The 16,893-nt window shown below is 49.9% G+C and overlaps 2 protein-coding genes across 2 annotated transcripts in view; both read right to left on the bottom strand.

Annotated features, from left to right (window-relative positions):
• LOC135974286 (uncharacterized) overlaps positions 1 to 16,893 on the bottom strand; it is a 137,180-nt gene that overhangs the window by 78,867 nt on the left and 41,420 nt on the right. The window lies entirely within an intron of this gene.
• The window catches only part of LOC101951602 (uncharacterized), a 34,235-nt gene continuing 26,687 nt past the window's right edge, over positions 9,346 to 16,893 (bottom strand). The window contains exon 3 of the mRNA XM_005293583.4: positions 9,346 to 10,065. Within this exon, the coding sequence (XP_005293640.2) occupies positions 9,552 to 10,065 (514 nt within the window). The 3' untranslated portion in view covers positions 9,346 to 9,551. The remainder of the gene's footprint in view (positions 10,066 to 16,893) is intronic.

Genomic DNA, 16,893 nt, shown 5'->3' with positions numbered 1-16,893 from the left:
AATGGCTGACAATTTGTCTCCTAGTAACAAATGGCTGGGGCCCTTCCCCCCCCTTGCAAGGGGATAGCTAAAGGTGAACAAAGATCAGGTGACCTCCTGGCCCGGGAAAGAGACAAAGCCCAGAGGAGGAGGGGCTGGAGGGGGTTTCAGTTTGGAGCTGGCTGGGGACGGGAAGTGAGGGCAGACGGCGGGGTCTGGCTCGCTAGGCCCCAGAATGGACCTGGCTGAGGGATCCTGTTCTTTGTACCTACAAGCTCTGTTTTAGACCCTGTTCCTGTCATCTAATAAACCTGTTTTACTGGTTGGCCGAGAGTCATGTCTGACTGCGAAGTGGGGGTGCAGGACCCTCTGGCTTCCCCAGGACCCCGCCGGGGCGGACTCGCTGTGGGAAGCGCACGGAGGGGCATATGCTGAATGCTCCTAGGAGATACCCAGGAAGGTGAAGCCGTGTGAGCTTCTTGCCCTGAAGACAGTCTGCTCCGAGGGAGAGGAGGCTCCCCAAAGTCCTGACTGGCTTTGTGGGGAGCAGTTCCAGAGCATCATCCGGGGACTCCGTGACAATCACATCCACTGCTTTCTCCATATCCACAGAGCCAGTTATCTCATCATAGAAGGCAATCAGGTTAGTCAGGCATGACTTGCCCTTGGTGAATTCATATTGACTGTTCCCGAACACCTTCTTCTCCTCCAAGTGCTTCAAAACTGATTCCTTGAGGACCTGCTCCATTATTTTGCCAGGGTCTGAAGTGAGGCTGACTGGCCTGTAGTTCCCCGGATTCTCTTTCTTCCCTTTTTTAAATATGGGCACTACATTAGCCTTTTTCCAATTGTCCAGGACCTCCCCTGATTGCCACAAGTTTTCAAAGATAATGACCAATGGCTCTGCAATCACATCAGCCAACTCCTTCAGCACCCTTGGATGCATTAGATCTGGACCCATGGACTTGTGCATGTCCAACTTTTCTAAATAGTCCTTAACCTGTTCTTTCACCACTAAGGGCTGCTCACCTCCTCCCCATACTGTGCTGCCCAGTGCAGCAGTCCTGGAGCTGACCTTATCTGTGAAGACCGAGGCAAATAAGCACTGAGTACTTCAGCTTTTTCCACATCATCTGTCACTAGGTTGCCTCCCCCATTCAGGAAGGGGCCCACACTTTCCCCCCACCTTCTTGTTGCTAACGTACCTATAGAAACCCTTCTTGTTACCTTTCACATCCCTTGCTAGCTGCAACTCCAGTTGTGTTTTGACCTTCCTGATTACACCCCTGCATGCTCGAGCAATATTTTTATACTCCTCCCTAGTCATCTGTCCAAGTTTCCACTTCTTGTAAGCTTCCTTTTTGAGTTTAAGCTCCCCGAATATTTCTCTGTTAAGCCAAGCTGGTCGCCTGCCATATTTGCTATTCTTTCTGCACATCGGGATGGTTTGTTCCTGTGCCCTCAATAAGGCTTCCTCAAAATACAGCCAGCTCTTCTGAACTCCTTTCCCCCTCATGTTATTCTCCCAGGGGATCCTGCCCATCTGTTCCCTGAGGGAGTCAACATCTGCTTTTCTGAGGTCCAGGGTCCGTATTCTGCTGCTCTCCTTTATTCCTTGTGTCAGGACCCTGAACTTGACCATCTCATGGTCACTGCTGCCCTGGTTGCCACCCACTTCTACCAATTCTTCCCTGTTTGTGAGCAGCAGGTCAAGAGGAGAACGGCCCCTGGTTGGTTTCTCCAGTAGTTGCACCAGGAAGTTGTCCCCAACACTCTCCAAAAACTTCCTGGATTGTCTGTGCACCGCTGTATTGCTCTCCCAGGAGATATCGGGGTGATTGAAGTCCCCCATGAGAACCAGGGCCTGTGATCTGGATACTTCAGTTAGAGTCTGGTCAGCATTTTGGTAATGGGAAATAAACCACAGAGCTAAGTCCTTGGCAGCTGGGATTTACTGAAATCACATCTGTATGTGTCACACACTGAGGCACGCAGGCACACCCCTGTATATTTGGGAACAAAAGGCTTCTTTCAGTAGACCACTTAAAATAGGAAACATGGGCACTATCTTTACACAGGCTTTCAAATGAAAGACAATTATCCTTTGTTTCAGTGAATAACCAGAGCAGGAACAAATCACAACACACAATCAATTGTATTAATTATAAACATATTGACAATGAAAATGAATATATAGTCCCCCTTACTGTCACGTCCTTTCCGCCTCTCTCCCTCCCCCCTTCCATATCCATGCAAAATTTGGCCAGGATCTGGCCCTTACTATAGATACTAAACCAACAGCTGTTACATGTTTTTGCTGTTATGCCTTAATCGCCTTTAACTCAATCATATAAATCAGCTACAATGATTCAATAAACTGGCCTTCCTTTTTGTATACACTCCAGCTATCCTGCTAAGTCACATTAGAAATCCCATCAATAAATGACATTCTAAAGCTTTTTTAGAATAGGAGGAAAAGGTCTTGAGATGCTCATTTTCCTCTGTAATTCTCTTTGGCTTTAAAGATGCTAAGACATATATGCCTTTGCCTCTCTCCCTAGTCAACACAGGACGGATTTATCTTCCTTTGGGGCTTGTTTATGCTGCTCCTTCACTTGTGAGGGTCACTAGAAATTGATGGGAGTCCTGGTCTCCACCTTGTGTATGTTATTACTGTAACCCCAACCCCAGTGTGTTATGTCGGTCATGTCTGGCCTTGCAGCTTTGAGCTGTGTAGACAGTGGTCTGAATGAGCTCTCCCCTGCCATCTATTGATGAATGGGAGGAAAAGACCAAGGAGCAGACTGTATTTGTATAGACACACCTGCTTTGCCACAGTGATCAGTGGACACACCTGCTTTGCCAAGATGATTGGTTTTGGCTGTGTTAGATTAAAATTCACTTAAGTCTTGGGCCCAGGGGTAATGAAATGTTGTTATCCTTGCGGTCTGACTAAAGGGCAGCAGAATTGAACTTCAAATACCCTAACTGAGGGGTTGTCATACTCACTAAGCCTGGCGTAATGAGCCGCAGGTGAATGGGGTGCATTGGGGTCAAGTGAAAGGGGTCTGGCTGCTATTTGATTTTCTCTAGTGTTTAAAGCTAGAATTGATCAGCTGGTCTAAGGGGTGAGCCATAGACCTGGCCTGGGGATGGGGTTCTGGTGAAAGGCGATGTAGAAAGGGCAGCAGCAGGGGGGTGAAAATAGGGTGACCAGACAGCAAATGTGAAAAATCAGGACGGGGGTGGGGGGTAATAGGAGCCTATATAAGAAAAAGACCCCCAAATCAGGACTGTCCCTATAAAATCGGGACATCTGGTCACCCTAGGGTGAAATCACTGAGAACTTGGCTACCTGGCATAGCCCCTGAGCATGGCATTGCAGCTCAAGGCAGTGTGAGGATTCTAGTAGCTGGGTAGGGGGTTGTGGTGCTGTAGGACTGTTCTGGGCTGACCCAAGGGCACAGCAGAGCAGCAGGACGGGTAGCAGCAGCAGAGGTGGTGGTGACAGCAGTCAGAAGCAAGAGGCAGCAGCAGCAAAGGCATCACTTGCTTCCCTCCCCAGGGCTGCAGGTGACCCCGCCTGGAGGCACGTCTGGGCTCTGGGACTTCGCTAGCCTTGGACAATAACCTGGGAGTCATGGGGCACACCAGAGGACCAGGGGGAGTGGGGTGTTAAAGGGACATTTCTCTATTGGACTTTTACAATGCAAGGTGGGAGACTGAGACACAGGGCACGACCCAAGATACTGTGGGGTGGGGATGGTGTTGGGGTTTTACTTAGGGTTTGCATACTCTTCAGTCCTGGTTACTGCATTTTCCCCATATTAACTCTGATTCACTCTGCCCTTATAACTCTTTTCTGTTATACCCAGACTCAGGGCTTGAGAGAGAGACAGTACTGCCTAATAGAGGCACCATGGGGAGGTGTTTAGTTTTCCCAGATTTATGGGTGGGTCTCAAGCTGTTCTTAATTTTAAAAGGACCCCCTAGATATTGAACCTGGCCCTTGTTCCTGACGACACCCCCTGGCAGAAGGGTTACAGTTGTACTGCATCCTACTGACGTGATGGGAGTCTCACCAGAGATGGAGGCTGGGAAATTAGCTAAAATAGGTGCTGGCTCCATTCCATTTCTCTCTGTTTACTGAAATTTTTCCTGCCCCACCAGTGGAGATGGTCCCAACAAAAACATGAACCTTAAACTGACCTGACCTTCCTCTGTGCTAGACAGTGTGAAAAGAGGCTTATTAACCCCTTCAGCCCTTCCCATTTTCACGCCCTGCAGGTAAAACTTTGGCAGGTCAGGAAGTCAAGTCCACAAGTTGTCATTGTGATGGCCTGACTGAAGGAGCGGAGAGAGAGAACCAAGGGGCACACTTGTTCAAGCCTTCCCTCACCCCAGAGGATTCTGTTGCAACTGTGGACAACATGGATTCCTTCTCCTTCCCCCATCACTACATGACAATGTCTTCTTGTGACGAACTGGGACTGTTCTTGCTGGGGTGTGTGAATGCTGACAGGGGAGTGTGACTAGGATGGTCTGCATCGGAGGATGGGAGTCTGCCCGAGGGAACATACCTGAGCTTGTAACATGAGAACCCAGGAGGGGGTTGGAGGTCAGGTGACTCCGGGGCCCGGGAAACTGAACAAAGGCTGTGGGAGGGGTCGCTGAAGGCAGAGTGCTGGAAGCAGGCTGGAGAGATGGCTGGGAGGCAGAGATGGCTCTGACCCCCCAAAGGGGGGTGGGCTGGGATGCCCTGGGACCCCAAGCTGGACCTAACTGAGGGGGGCCCTGTTGTCTGTGCCTGCAAGACCTGTCTTGGACTGTATTCCTGTCATCCAAATAAACCTTCTGCTTTACTGGCTGGCTGAGAGTCATGGTGAATCGCAGGAAGCCGGGGGTGCAGGGCCCTGGGTCCCCCAATACTCCGTGACAACTGGTGGCAGCGGCGGGATCTACTGCACCCCGTGGACGGCGCTTCCTGCAGTAAGTGACTGGGGAGCAGTAAAACGAAGGGGGATTGACGGGGACCAGGCGTGCTGAAGAAGAGTGAGAGAGAGACGGTTATTACCCCTGGGAGTGTGTGACCAGCGAGAAGGACTTTTGCAGTAACAGGGTCCCCCGGGGGGATCGCAGCGAGTGGTCCCAGGGGCGGAGGAGTCTGCAGCTCGACCCTGGCAGAGAGGTGGTGACCTCGAGAAGGGCTGGCACACTAGGGGTCTCCCTGGGAACTGTGGGGAGCTGTGAGCACACAGGCCGGTGAGTGGCCAGCAGGAAGATGTATGCCAAGCGGCTTAAGAGCGACCTGGTGGAGCTGTGCAAGCAGAGGGGGCTGCGCATTGGGAGGCTCACCAAAGCACAGCTCATTGCCCGGCTGGAGGCGGAAGATCACGCGAATGAACTGATCCCTGTGTCTCAGGGAAGCAGCCTGGCAAATGCAGCGCAGGCACCAGTGTCTGTCCCAGCTGGGGGTGGTCAGCCGGCTGCTGAGGGCTTCCCGAGACCCCTCCTTCCTATGCCTAGGGGAAGGGTGGGGAGGAGCCCAGCAAATACCGAAGGCGCCGTGGCCCCCCCGGCCAGCAGGGGACCCTCCCGGCGAAGCTCGCCGGCCAGCAGAGGATCCTCCCGGCGACGTTCGGCATCCGTGGAGCGGAATTGGCTGGAATGGGAGAAAGAGCTAAAACTGAGAGAACTGGAGGATCGTGAACAAGAGAGACAGCATGAACGGGAGGAGAAAGAGAGACAGAGACAGCATGAAGAGAGACAGAGACAGGAGAATGAGAGACAGCGTCAGCATGACCTGGAACTGGCGAGATTGAAGGGCAGCGAACCCCCGGCTGCGGTGAGTGAGGGGGGACCCAGGACAGCACGGAGCTTTGATAAGTGCATCCTGGCCCCACGCAAGGAGGGGGAGGACATGGATGACTTCCTGGAGGCCTTTGAGACGGCCTGCGAGCTGCACCGGGTTGATCCCGCGGACAGACTCCGGGTCCTTACCCCCTTACTGGACCCCAAAGCCGTGGCATTGTACTGCCAACTGGGAGAGGCAGAGAAAGGGGACTACGAACTATTCAAAAAGGCCCTGCTACGGGAGTTTGGGCTGACTCCTGAGATGTACCGGGAAAGGTTCCGGAGTCAGGATAAAACCCCTGAGATCTCATATCTGCAACTAGCCGTCCGCATGGAAAGATACGCCAGCAAGTGGGCTGATGGGGCCCAGACGAAGGAGGACCTGATTAAACTGCTGGTACTGGAGCAACTGTATGAGCGGTGCCCATCCGACCTGAGGCTGTGGTTGGTGGACCGAAAGCCAGAGAACCCGCGACACGCAGGGCAGCTGGCCGATGAGTTTGTAAAGAGCCGGTCAGGGGGTGGCAGGGAGGAGCCCCAAAGGAACAGGCCCGCCGCGATGCAGAGAGAGAGTCACCCTGGGACCTCCCAAAGGGGGAATATGGGGAATCCCCTCCCACGGGGAATGCCCAGCGTCAGGGACAACCGACCGGCTCGAGGGGACCCACAGGACATGAGCTGCTATTACTGCGGCCGAAGAGGCCACGTTCGGGCCCAGTGCCCCAAGCTCAAGGACAGACTGAGCAGACCGAACCCGCATAGGGTTAACTTGGTAGAGACCCAGACGGGCGAGGGGCAGGCTTCTCACGCAAGAGGGGCTGGCAGCTTATCAACTGCTCAAGAGAGAGAAGGGCCCCAGGCCAGCTCCTCTAGGGGGCTGGATGCCCCAGACTCAGGGTTTTTGGTTTATACGGTGGGCGCGGGGCTGTCCCTCCGGAGAGAGTACCTTGTTCCCCTGGAGGTGGATGGGAGGAAGGTCAATGGATACTGGGATACGGGCGCAGAGGTGACGCTGGCCCGGCCCGAGGTGGTGGCCCCAGATCAGGTGGTGCCCAACACCTACCTGACCCTGACGGGGGTGGGCGGAACACCAGTCAAAGTGCCCGTGGCAAGGGTACACCTGAAGTGGGGGGCCAAGGAGGGCCCCAAGGATGTGGGGGTACACCCGTATTTGCCCACTGAGGTATTGATGGGGGGGGACCTGGAGAACTGGCCAAGCAACCCCCAAAAGGCACTGGTTGTGACCCGCAGTCAGAGCCGGCGAGGGGCCCTGCGCCCTGGCCTTGGGGGGGGTGCCTTGCCTGAGGCGCAGGACCCTAACCTGGTGGGGAGGGAACGCCCAGGGACACGGCTCAGGGAGGCTGCAGCTTCAGACCCAGCGGGCGAGAAAGAGCAGGTGGCCATCCCTGTCCCAGCTGCTGAGTTCCAGGCCGAGTTGCAGAGAGATCCCTCCTTGCGGAAGATAAGGGACCTGGCCGACCTCAATGCGGTACAGACCATGGGACGAGGTGGCCGGAAAAGGTTCCTGTGGGAGAAGGGGTTCCTGTACCGAGAATGGGCTCCCCCAGGGAAAATGGAGTCAGAGGGGATCAGGAGGCAGCTGGTGGTACCCCAGAAGTATCGCCGCCAGCTGCTGTGCCGGGCCCATAACATTCCTCTTGCAGGGCACCAGGGAACCTGGCGTACCCAGCAGAGGCTGCTACGGAGCTTTTACTGGCCTGGGGTCTTTGTTACTGTCCGACAGTACTGCGGATCCTGTGACCCCTGTCAGAGGGGGAGGAAGGCCTGGGACAAGGGGAAAACAGCTTTAGGACCCTTGCCCAGCATAAAGGATCCTTTCCAGAGGGTGGCCAAGGTTAAAAGGGCGGCTCTAAACCAAGAGAGCCCAAAGCACAGACCTCCAGACTGGAGCGCTGGGAGAAGACCCCAGCCCAGTTGGAACCCCAGAGGTATGGGGGTGGGGAAAGGGCACAGGCCGCATAAACCTTCCCACATGCGAACTGCGAGTGCCATCAAGCACCCCCGACCTAAGGGGGGGCGTGAAACTGGAGGGGCCTGGTGTAATTCTCACCAAGGAATGGGAGGGGTGCGGGGGCATCCATGGGAACGGGGGTAGGTTCGAACTTCCCCGGGTCACTGGCTAAAGTGACCCCGCTCAGTTCGGTCTCGAAGGGGGGAGATGTGACGAACTGGGACTGTTCTTGCTGGGGTGTGTGAATGCTGACAGGGGAGTGTGACTAGGATGGTCTGCATCGGAGGATGGGAGTCTGCCCGAGGGAACATACCTGAGCTTGTAACATGAGAACCCAGGAGGGGGTTGGAGGTCAGGTGACTCCGGGGCCCGGGAAACTGAACAAAGGCTGTGGGAGGGGTCGCTGAAGGCAGAGTGCTGGAAGCAGGCTGGAGAGATGGCTGGGAGACAGAGATGGCTCTGACCCCCCAAAGCGGGGGGCTGGGATGCCCTGGGACCCCAAGCTGGACCTAACTGAGGGGGGCCCTGTTGTCTGTGCCTGCAAGACCTGTCTTGGACTGTATTCCTGTCATCCAAATAAACCTTCTGCTTTACTGGCTGGCTGAGAGTCATGGTGAATCGCAGGAAGCCGGGGGTGCAGGGCCCTGAGTCCCCCAATACTCCGTGACACTTCTAAAATGTAATAGTGAATCAAGCTCGATTATTTTAAAACCATCCTACTGTACAGATGTCTAAACCAAGCATACAATTCTCTATTACGTTTTATGATTTGGTTTGATATTCCTAGAGAAGGGAGCTCTTAGTTAAACATCTCAGTTTAGAGGAAGTTCTATAGATCTCTACTGGCTTCAGTCCTACAAACTTCTACAGAACTCTCTTATATGGCTCTCTGATGCATTATCTTCCCCTCGTACAGGCACGCTGTCTCCCCTGTCCCTTCTCCCCCTTAGGACAGTGAGCTCAAGAGTTAAGAGGAGAGGGCTTCAGTTGGGTTGTGTGGCACGACCTTCTCTCACTGCTTCCTCAGAGAAACATGGGCAGTGAGAAACCACAGCCTTTAACAAGTGAAATAGGCATTCCCGACTCCTGCCTCAGGGGCTGAGTGAGTTGCCTACAGGCAGAAACAGCACCAGGGTTTTTGCCGCCCTAGGCAGGGGGTCCTTCCACGCTCCTGGTCTTCGGGGCACTTCAACGGCGGGTCCCGGAGCGAGTGAAGGACCCGCCGCAGAATTGCCGCCGAAGACCTGGAGCGCGGAAGGACCCCCCGCCGCCGAATTGCCGCCCCCCGAATCCTGGTGCCCTAGGTGACTGCCTGGGTCGCCTAAATGGAAGCGCCGGCCCTGCTTACAGGAGTCTCCTGCTGACCGATGGAGCTGGAGAACACTGGGATTGCGGCAAAGCAAGGTAAGGTATTCCTGACCCCACAGGGGCTGAGCATTACGTCCTTCACAACAGCCACTTCTGGCCCCCGGGCAAGAAATGGAAGGTATCTCCATGTGGTGACACAGCCTCTGTTTTACTCATTCGAATTAGCTGTCAGACATGGTGTGGAACCTTTTATTTACAGGGATGTGTTCTTAGGCTTCTAAAGAAAGGGCAGTTACAGCAGGTTCTACATGTGATCTGTTTCCCCAATAGATTGTCAATCAAACCTTATTTGGATTCTGAACTTTCTTAGAGAGAAGGTACCTAAACGATTTCAGCTGAATCATTTCATGCTGCAAATAAGCAGTGTTGTTTTGCCTAGCTATAATCTTCTTACTGATCCATAAAACTTATTTACTATTTTAATGACTTCTTCCATTTTTGCAGCTTCTCTTCGGATTTCAGCTGCAAGTTTCTCACCTTCCATAGGTTTCTTAGAATCATTCACTAAAATTGCAGCAGCAAATAAAGCAGTTGTCGCTGTTAAACTGCTTGGAACACTTCCTGCCAGGATTTCACCAATTCTTATCCATTCATACAGTTCTGCTAACAAAACAATATAACTGTCCTCTCCCGGTTTTTTAATCTCTTTAGTGATTTTGGAAAGTTCCTTCTCAATACATTTCAGCATATCCTGACATTCCTTTAAAATCTTCTCCACCTCGTTCTTTTTGTTTGAACTTGTCACTGCATGAGCCTTTGCTATTGTAGCATTTTTATGAGTTTCATCAATTTCATCTGCCATCTTTCTAAGTTGGGTTACGTGACTCTCCAGTCTCTTTGCTGTGGGCAGTAATGACTCCTCCATAATTTCACCAATGTTCTTCCTCTTCTCACTAATAACAGGAAAAAAAATATTACACATGGAAAACTACTATGCTCACCTTCTGTCCCCTCTGTGTCTGTCTGTGAGATCTCATCTGGGCTGTGAGGAGGGGTAATACACTGCAGTCCTCACGCGAGATGCCTGACACATGGAAGTTATTCTAGGTCTTGGTGATCCTTGAATCATAACAGATTAAATATCAGAGAATTTAGGAACTCTTCAGAAATCTTTTGGGAGAGTATTTCACCGTTTGCTTCTGAAAACACCCAAAGGTGAACAAGTTCACAAATAAGAGAGAAAAAAAGTTAAACCAAATTATTCAAACCTCAAGGCTAGGTTCAGGTTCCCTTGAGGAAATGGGTGAAAGTATGATTTAAAGCCATGGTTCTCAACCATTTTTCATTGCAGATCCCTTTGAAAATTTCGAATGGAGGTGCAGACCTCTTTGGAAATCTGTTGTCTGTATATATAGTTGAATTCAGTTCAGTCAGTTTTGCAGACCCCTTAGACATATTCCGTGGACCCACACAGATCTGCAGACCACAGCCTGAGAACCACTGATTTAGAGACAGACAACCCCCCAACCTAAAGCAAATACTCACCAGCAACCACACATCACTGAACAAAACCACTGACCCAGGAACCTATCCTTGTAACAAACCCCGATGCCAACTCTGTCCACATATCTATTCAAGTGACATCATCATAGGACCTAATCACATCAGCCACACCATCAGGGGCTCGTTCACCTGCACATCTACCAATGTGATCTATGCCATCATGTGCCAGCAATGCCCCTCTGCCATGTACATTGGCCAAACCGGACAGTCTCTACGCAAAAGAATCAATGGACACAAATCTGACATCAGGAATCAAAATACTCAAAAACCAGTGGGAGAACACTTTAACCTGTCTGGTCATTCAGTGACAGACCTGCGGGTGGCTATATTACAACAGAAAAACTTCAAAAACAGACTCCAACGAGAGACTGCTGAGCTTGAATTGATATGCAAACTAGACACAATCAACTCCGGTTTGAATAAGGACTGGGAATGGCTGAGCCATTACAAACATTGAATCTATCTCCCCTTGTAAGTATGCTCACACTTCTTATCAAACTGTCTGTACTGGGCTATCTTGATTATCACTTCAAAGGTTTTTTTTCTCTTAATTAATTGGCCTCTCAGAGTTGGTAAGACAACTCCCACCTGTTTATGCTCTCTGTATGTGTGTATATATATCTCCTCAATATATGTTCCATTCTATATGCATCCGAAGAAGTGGGTTGTAGCCCACGAAAGCTTATGCTCTAATAAATTTGTTAGTCTCTAAGGTGCCACAAGTACTCCTGTTCTTCTTTTTGCGGATACAGACTAACACGGCTGCTACTCTGAAACCTGATTTAGAGCTGGTTCTTTCTGAATAGTGCATCCGTTTCTACCACTCCCACAGCTGCCTGCAGGAGAGCCAGTGGTAAGATGGGTTGTATTAATTTAGGTGGAACAAAGGGGGCCCAAAGAATCAAGAGTGTTAATAAGACCCTGTCACTGTCCGACATTAAACAGTGTCAAAGAAGGTTTGGTAAACAAAGCCTTCAGCCGGCTCAGTACCATGGTGCAAACACACCATGAAACATCCTTTGAACCTTTTAGCAAAGACACAGAAAAGCAGGGTTAAAATTTTGAAATGTAAAATATTAAGTAAGGCTTTCATTTTAACAACACCCCGCACTTCCTTCCCTCTTAGCTGTAAAGAGTCTTTAATACTGGGGGTCGGGACCCCTCAGGGAGTCGTGAGGTTATTACATGGGGGGGTCACGAGCTGTCAACCTCCACCCCAAACCCCGCTTTGCCTCCAGCATTTATAATGGTGTTAAATATATTAAAAAGTGTTTTTAATTTATATGGGGGTGGGGTCACACTCAGAGACTTGCTCTGTGAAAAGGGTCACCAGTAAAAAAGTTTGCGAGCCAATGCTTTCAAAGGAAAAAGATCAAATAAAAACAAAATCCTTGTGTGACAGTCTCCTGGATGCTGCTAACCATCCGTCTTGTGGAAAATACGGCCGGTTAGGAAATGGGCTGGGGCTGTAGTTGCTGCTCTTAAAGTCTGATCCTGTTTCCTAGAAGAGAAAACGAGATAAACACACGCAAAAGGGGAGAGAGAAGTACAGCAAAGATGGAGGGAGGGATAGCTCAGTGGTTTGAGCATTGGCCTGCTAAACCCAGGGGTGCGAGTTCAATCCCTTGAAGGGGCCATGTAGGGATCTGGGGCAAAAATCTGTCTGGGGATTGGTCCTGCTTTGAGCAGGGGGTTGGACTAGATACCTCCTGAGGTCCCTTCTAACCTTGGTATTCTATGATTCAATAGAACATGCAGCTTATGTCTCTGGTGTTGATTTGCATTTGTAACGTCTACCAGAAAAACACTGGCATAGCACATGGTCTTATCAGCCACTCCCACACGTGGCAAACTCATACCAGCATTGGGCAGGTTAGGGCATTGCTTTGAGCTGCCTCTTTCCGGCCACAGGCTGTGACGCTTCCCAGGGCACCCAGGGCTGTGAGTCACCTTGTTGCCACCTGCCTCCAGAGCGAGGGCGTCTTGCCTGTACTAGCTGGGTGTCAGCTCCATAGCACAACGGCCTGTCAGTCTCTCCAGCATGCTCCTCTGGGCTGCACCTGCCCTGTCTTCACTCTGCAGGTTGACAGCAGCTGCACCCCAACCCCCTTCAAAGCGTTCCCCTGTGATGCCCAGCCCCCATCACTGGGTACCCACAGAAATCCCAGCTCCCAAAGGAACTGTGCATCCCAGTTTAATGGCTTCACCTTAGACCCCTGCTCCTGTCCTGTGTAATGCATAATACTTGAGTTCCTATATAAAGCCAAAAGAGAGGTATTTAAGAAAGAGTAGAGATTCAAATAAAACATCATAACATGCATTCTAAAGCCTAACATTAACTAACAAGTTACCCTCCTGTCTAAAAGAAGCGTATCTCACCCAAAGTTCTCACCAGTATTTTCCACCAAGCCTGGCTGAGATCCCTTTTCCATCAAGCGAACTCACTGTCAGTTAACTTCCTAGGTGAAGGATGCCAGCGTGTCTCTTTGCACCCCAAATATACCAGAACAAACCTTTGATGTGCACCTCAAGACAAGCTTCCTCTGCTGTTTGCCTTGTTCTGTTGTTGTTCTTCTGAAGTCTCCACCAGCTCTTCATTAAGATTTGACTAAGAACGTTAATAGATTCCTATTGCATGACATACAATACACAGTTGTGCACCCTGGAGATAAGTGTCTACCACCCCCTGACTGGAGAAGATGTCTCAAGACACGTTACCTTTGAGTGACCTGTTTTAAACTACAGACCTAGAGACCATAATTTTAGTGTATATACATAACTCCCCACACATTCTCCATGCCCACATCTCACAATGATTATGTTGACCAGTGTGACAGAGGCTTTCATTAGAGACTTTTCTTGACATTCTTTTGGTGAACCCAGGGGATCGCTGTACCTCTATATGCCCCAGTTGGCATCCAGAGGTTCTTGGGTCTCACAAGCTTACATCTGTGCTGCAAAATACAGTCTTGGCTGACTGGCTCGGGTTCAGGCTGGCTAAAGTTGGGGGTTAAACTAATAGCACAAGGGGAGGGTAAAAAGAGGGAAGATCTGAGCACTCGGACAGCACAAAATCGAGACGCTGAGAACAAAATTAATCGAGAAATCAAAGGACACGGAGAGAGAAAGTTCTTCACTTCCCTGGACACGAGCGTTGGGAGCCGGAGAGCCAAAGGGGAATTGGAATCGCTCAGCAAGGAGCATAAATTCCAGCTAGTTAGTATTGCTGAAATCTGGTGGGTGGTTCGCACGGTTGGAGTGTCAAAATTGATAGTTAAGACCTATTTAGGAAGGATCAGGTGGACAAATGGGAAGGGGAGGGGCACTGTCAGAAATGGCCTTGCCTGCTTCCGACTCACTGATCATTCGAGAATATTTTATTCCGAGTTCTCATGGCTCAGTGTCTTGGCAGATAAAGCACCCGAGGGGGTGTTAGCTGGTGTCTGCTACAGAGCCCAAATCTCCCTGGGAACCAGGATGCACACCTTGCACACCCGTGGAGCTGGCGAGAGAGCCCCTTCCTGCTTCCTTCCTGCTACTCTGCACAAACCTGATTGACTGGGGGGCGTGCCAGTCAAACACCCAGCATTAACTCAGACCCTTTGTAGAGTTTGGGCAAATGAGCTGCAAGGAGGGTCAGGATGACAGTTTTTTGTTCCAGAAGGTGGAGAAAGCTACTAGGGGAGAGCCTGTTCTAGGCTTGATTTTGACAAATAGGGAGGAACTGGTTGAGAATTTGGAAGTGGAAGGCAGCTTGGGTGAAAGTGAAATTGAAATGGTAGAGTTCATGAATCTAAGGAATTGTAGGAGGGAAAACAGCAGAATAAAGACAATGGATTTCAAGAAGGCAGACTTTAACAGACTCAGGGAGTTGATAGGTAAGATCCCATGGGAAGCAAGTCTAAGGGGAAAAACAATAGAAGACAGTTGGCAGTTTTTCAAAGAGACATTATTAAGGGCACAAGAGCAAACTATCCCACTGCGTAGGAACGATAGGAAGTATGGCAAGAGACCAGCCTGGCTTAACCAGGAGATCTTCAAAAAAGAGCCCTACAAAAAGTGGAAACTACGTCAAATTACAAAGGACGAATATAAACAATAACAAGTATGTAGGGGCAAAATTAGAAAGGCCAAGGCACAAAACGAGATTAAACTAGCTAGAGACATAAAGGGCAACGAGAAAACATTCCCCAAATACATTAGAAGCAAGAGGAAGACCAAGGACAGGGTAGGCCCATTACTAAATGAAGAGGGAAAAAGTTCAGAAAATGTGGAAATGGCAGAGATGCTTAATGACTTCTTTGTTTCGGTTTTCACCAAATTGCCTAGGGAGGTTGTGGAATCTCCATCACTGGAGATTTTTAAGAGGTTAGACAAACACCTGTCAGGGATGAGCCAGATGGTGCTGGTCCTGCCATGAGTGCAGGGTCTGGACTTGATGACCTCTCGAGGTCCCTTCCAGTTCTTTGATTCTATAATTCTAGTCTATGATTCTATGAGAGACAAGCCTGGGAAGTTGAAGGGGTGGGGAAGAAACCAGCAGGAGCCCTTGGCTGGAGAGAAAGGAAGCTGCTTGGAGGAGACCCGGCCCCTGGCAAAAGGGACTCTTGTAAATGCCCAGCCTGCAGCTGAGACCAGTGACCGACCCATCATCCTGACTCGGCCCGTGCACCAGCACTAGCCCAAAGTATGGGGGAGCGGATGCCCTACACCCCCCGAACTCTCCCATCACCAAGCAAGATGAACATACCAAGAATAAACCAACATGTCATCTGAAGGTTCAAGTTGTTAAAGAGTAACAGTTACTACAAAGTGGTGTATCTACATCCGACCAGTCCAAAGCACAAATACAGCTGAAGAAACAGTCTCCACAACCTAAAGGCAGTTCCCCATGTTTGTTGGTCAAAGTTTTCCCATTTACTGCAGTAACAAAAGATGGCTACTGGTGCATCTCTTGCTTTTTTGCTTGTGAAGAATGAAAGCTTCCCAATGCTATAACTGGTAAAACTGGAGGAGCTTGGTTTGCCAGACTGATCAGCAAGGCCAACACTGACAAACTACGTGAAAAGGCTGCAAAATACCAAGCCTCTGGACTGCATCGACCTGCAGAAAGCCTTATAAACCAGTCACTGTCAAAGCCAATTTTAGAAGTACTTTATGGATCTAAGAATGCTGTGGAGACACAACACAGTTTATGAGAAGAAATGTGACTGTTGCACCATACTTCCTATTTAAGCAAGAGATACCACACACTACAAACTGGAGGCCAATGTTAAGTGCATTTTCACTTGTTAACCCTGTAGTTGGTGTGATGGGGGACCAGGCTGCAACCTGGATGGTGGGACTGCTGAGCCCTCCCAAACCCAGCAACCTGGGCTCCCTCTCACACTGTGGTGCTGATGTCAAGCTACAAACCTCTGACAGGCACTGCACTTACACACATCCACAGGCAGGGACACACCCAACTGAATTACACGAATGACCTCCCAGCCACACATGAACCATCTCTAGTGAGACTCCAGCCAATTCCCCCCAGCTCCCCAGTTTTGCACCCCAGAACTGCACCACCTTGCCCTGGTCAGAAGCCTGACCCGTGTAAGTTGGTTACCTAGTTCGCCACTCTGACAAAAGGGAGTGGGATATGCAACTGCTCTTCTTAACTTGAGCTGAGATTTCCCAAGCTCTTCAACCAAAACAAACTGTTTTAGGTAAAATATAATACAGATTTATTAACTAGAGAGAGAGAGATTTTAAGTGATTATAAGTGGCAAGCATAGAGATCAAAGTTGGTTACCTAAGAAATAAAAATAAATTCAGTCTAAGTTCTAAAAACTACGCAGGATTTGAATCAAGCAGTGTCTCACTCTGACCAATGGTAAAAGTAGGTTACTGTTCCTCATTACACAGGCTGGGACTGCTTTCTAGCTTAGACCAACCACCCCCAGTTCAAAGTCTTTGTCCCCCGGACAGTCTTTCAGGTGTTGAATTGGGGGCGGGGGGCAGTGAGAGGTTGTACTCCATATGCTTTATGAAAATATGCTTATGAATATAAATATAACATAACTAGAATATGCTTTATGCCAAATCCCCCTTGTAAAGTATCATTAGAAAGGTTACAATCTATTGAATGGGTTCACCCTATTTGTATGCATGTATTATTTTTATGTCTGAAGTTAGAAATGTGAGGTATAAACTTGTATACTTATGTAATTATGCTA

Source organism: Chrysemys picta, chromosome 11 (assembly GCF_011386835.1).
Source record: "Chrysemys picta bellii isolate R12L10 chromosome 11, ASM1138683v2, whole genome shotgun sequence".
In the NCBI taxonomy this organism is placed as follows: Eukaryota; Metazoa; Chordata; order Testudines; family Emydidae; genus Chrysemys; species Chrysemys picta.
Note: the sequence above shows the minus strand (reverse complement) of the source record. Positions and strands in the feature narration are given on the sequence as shown.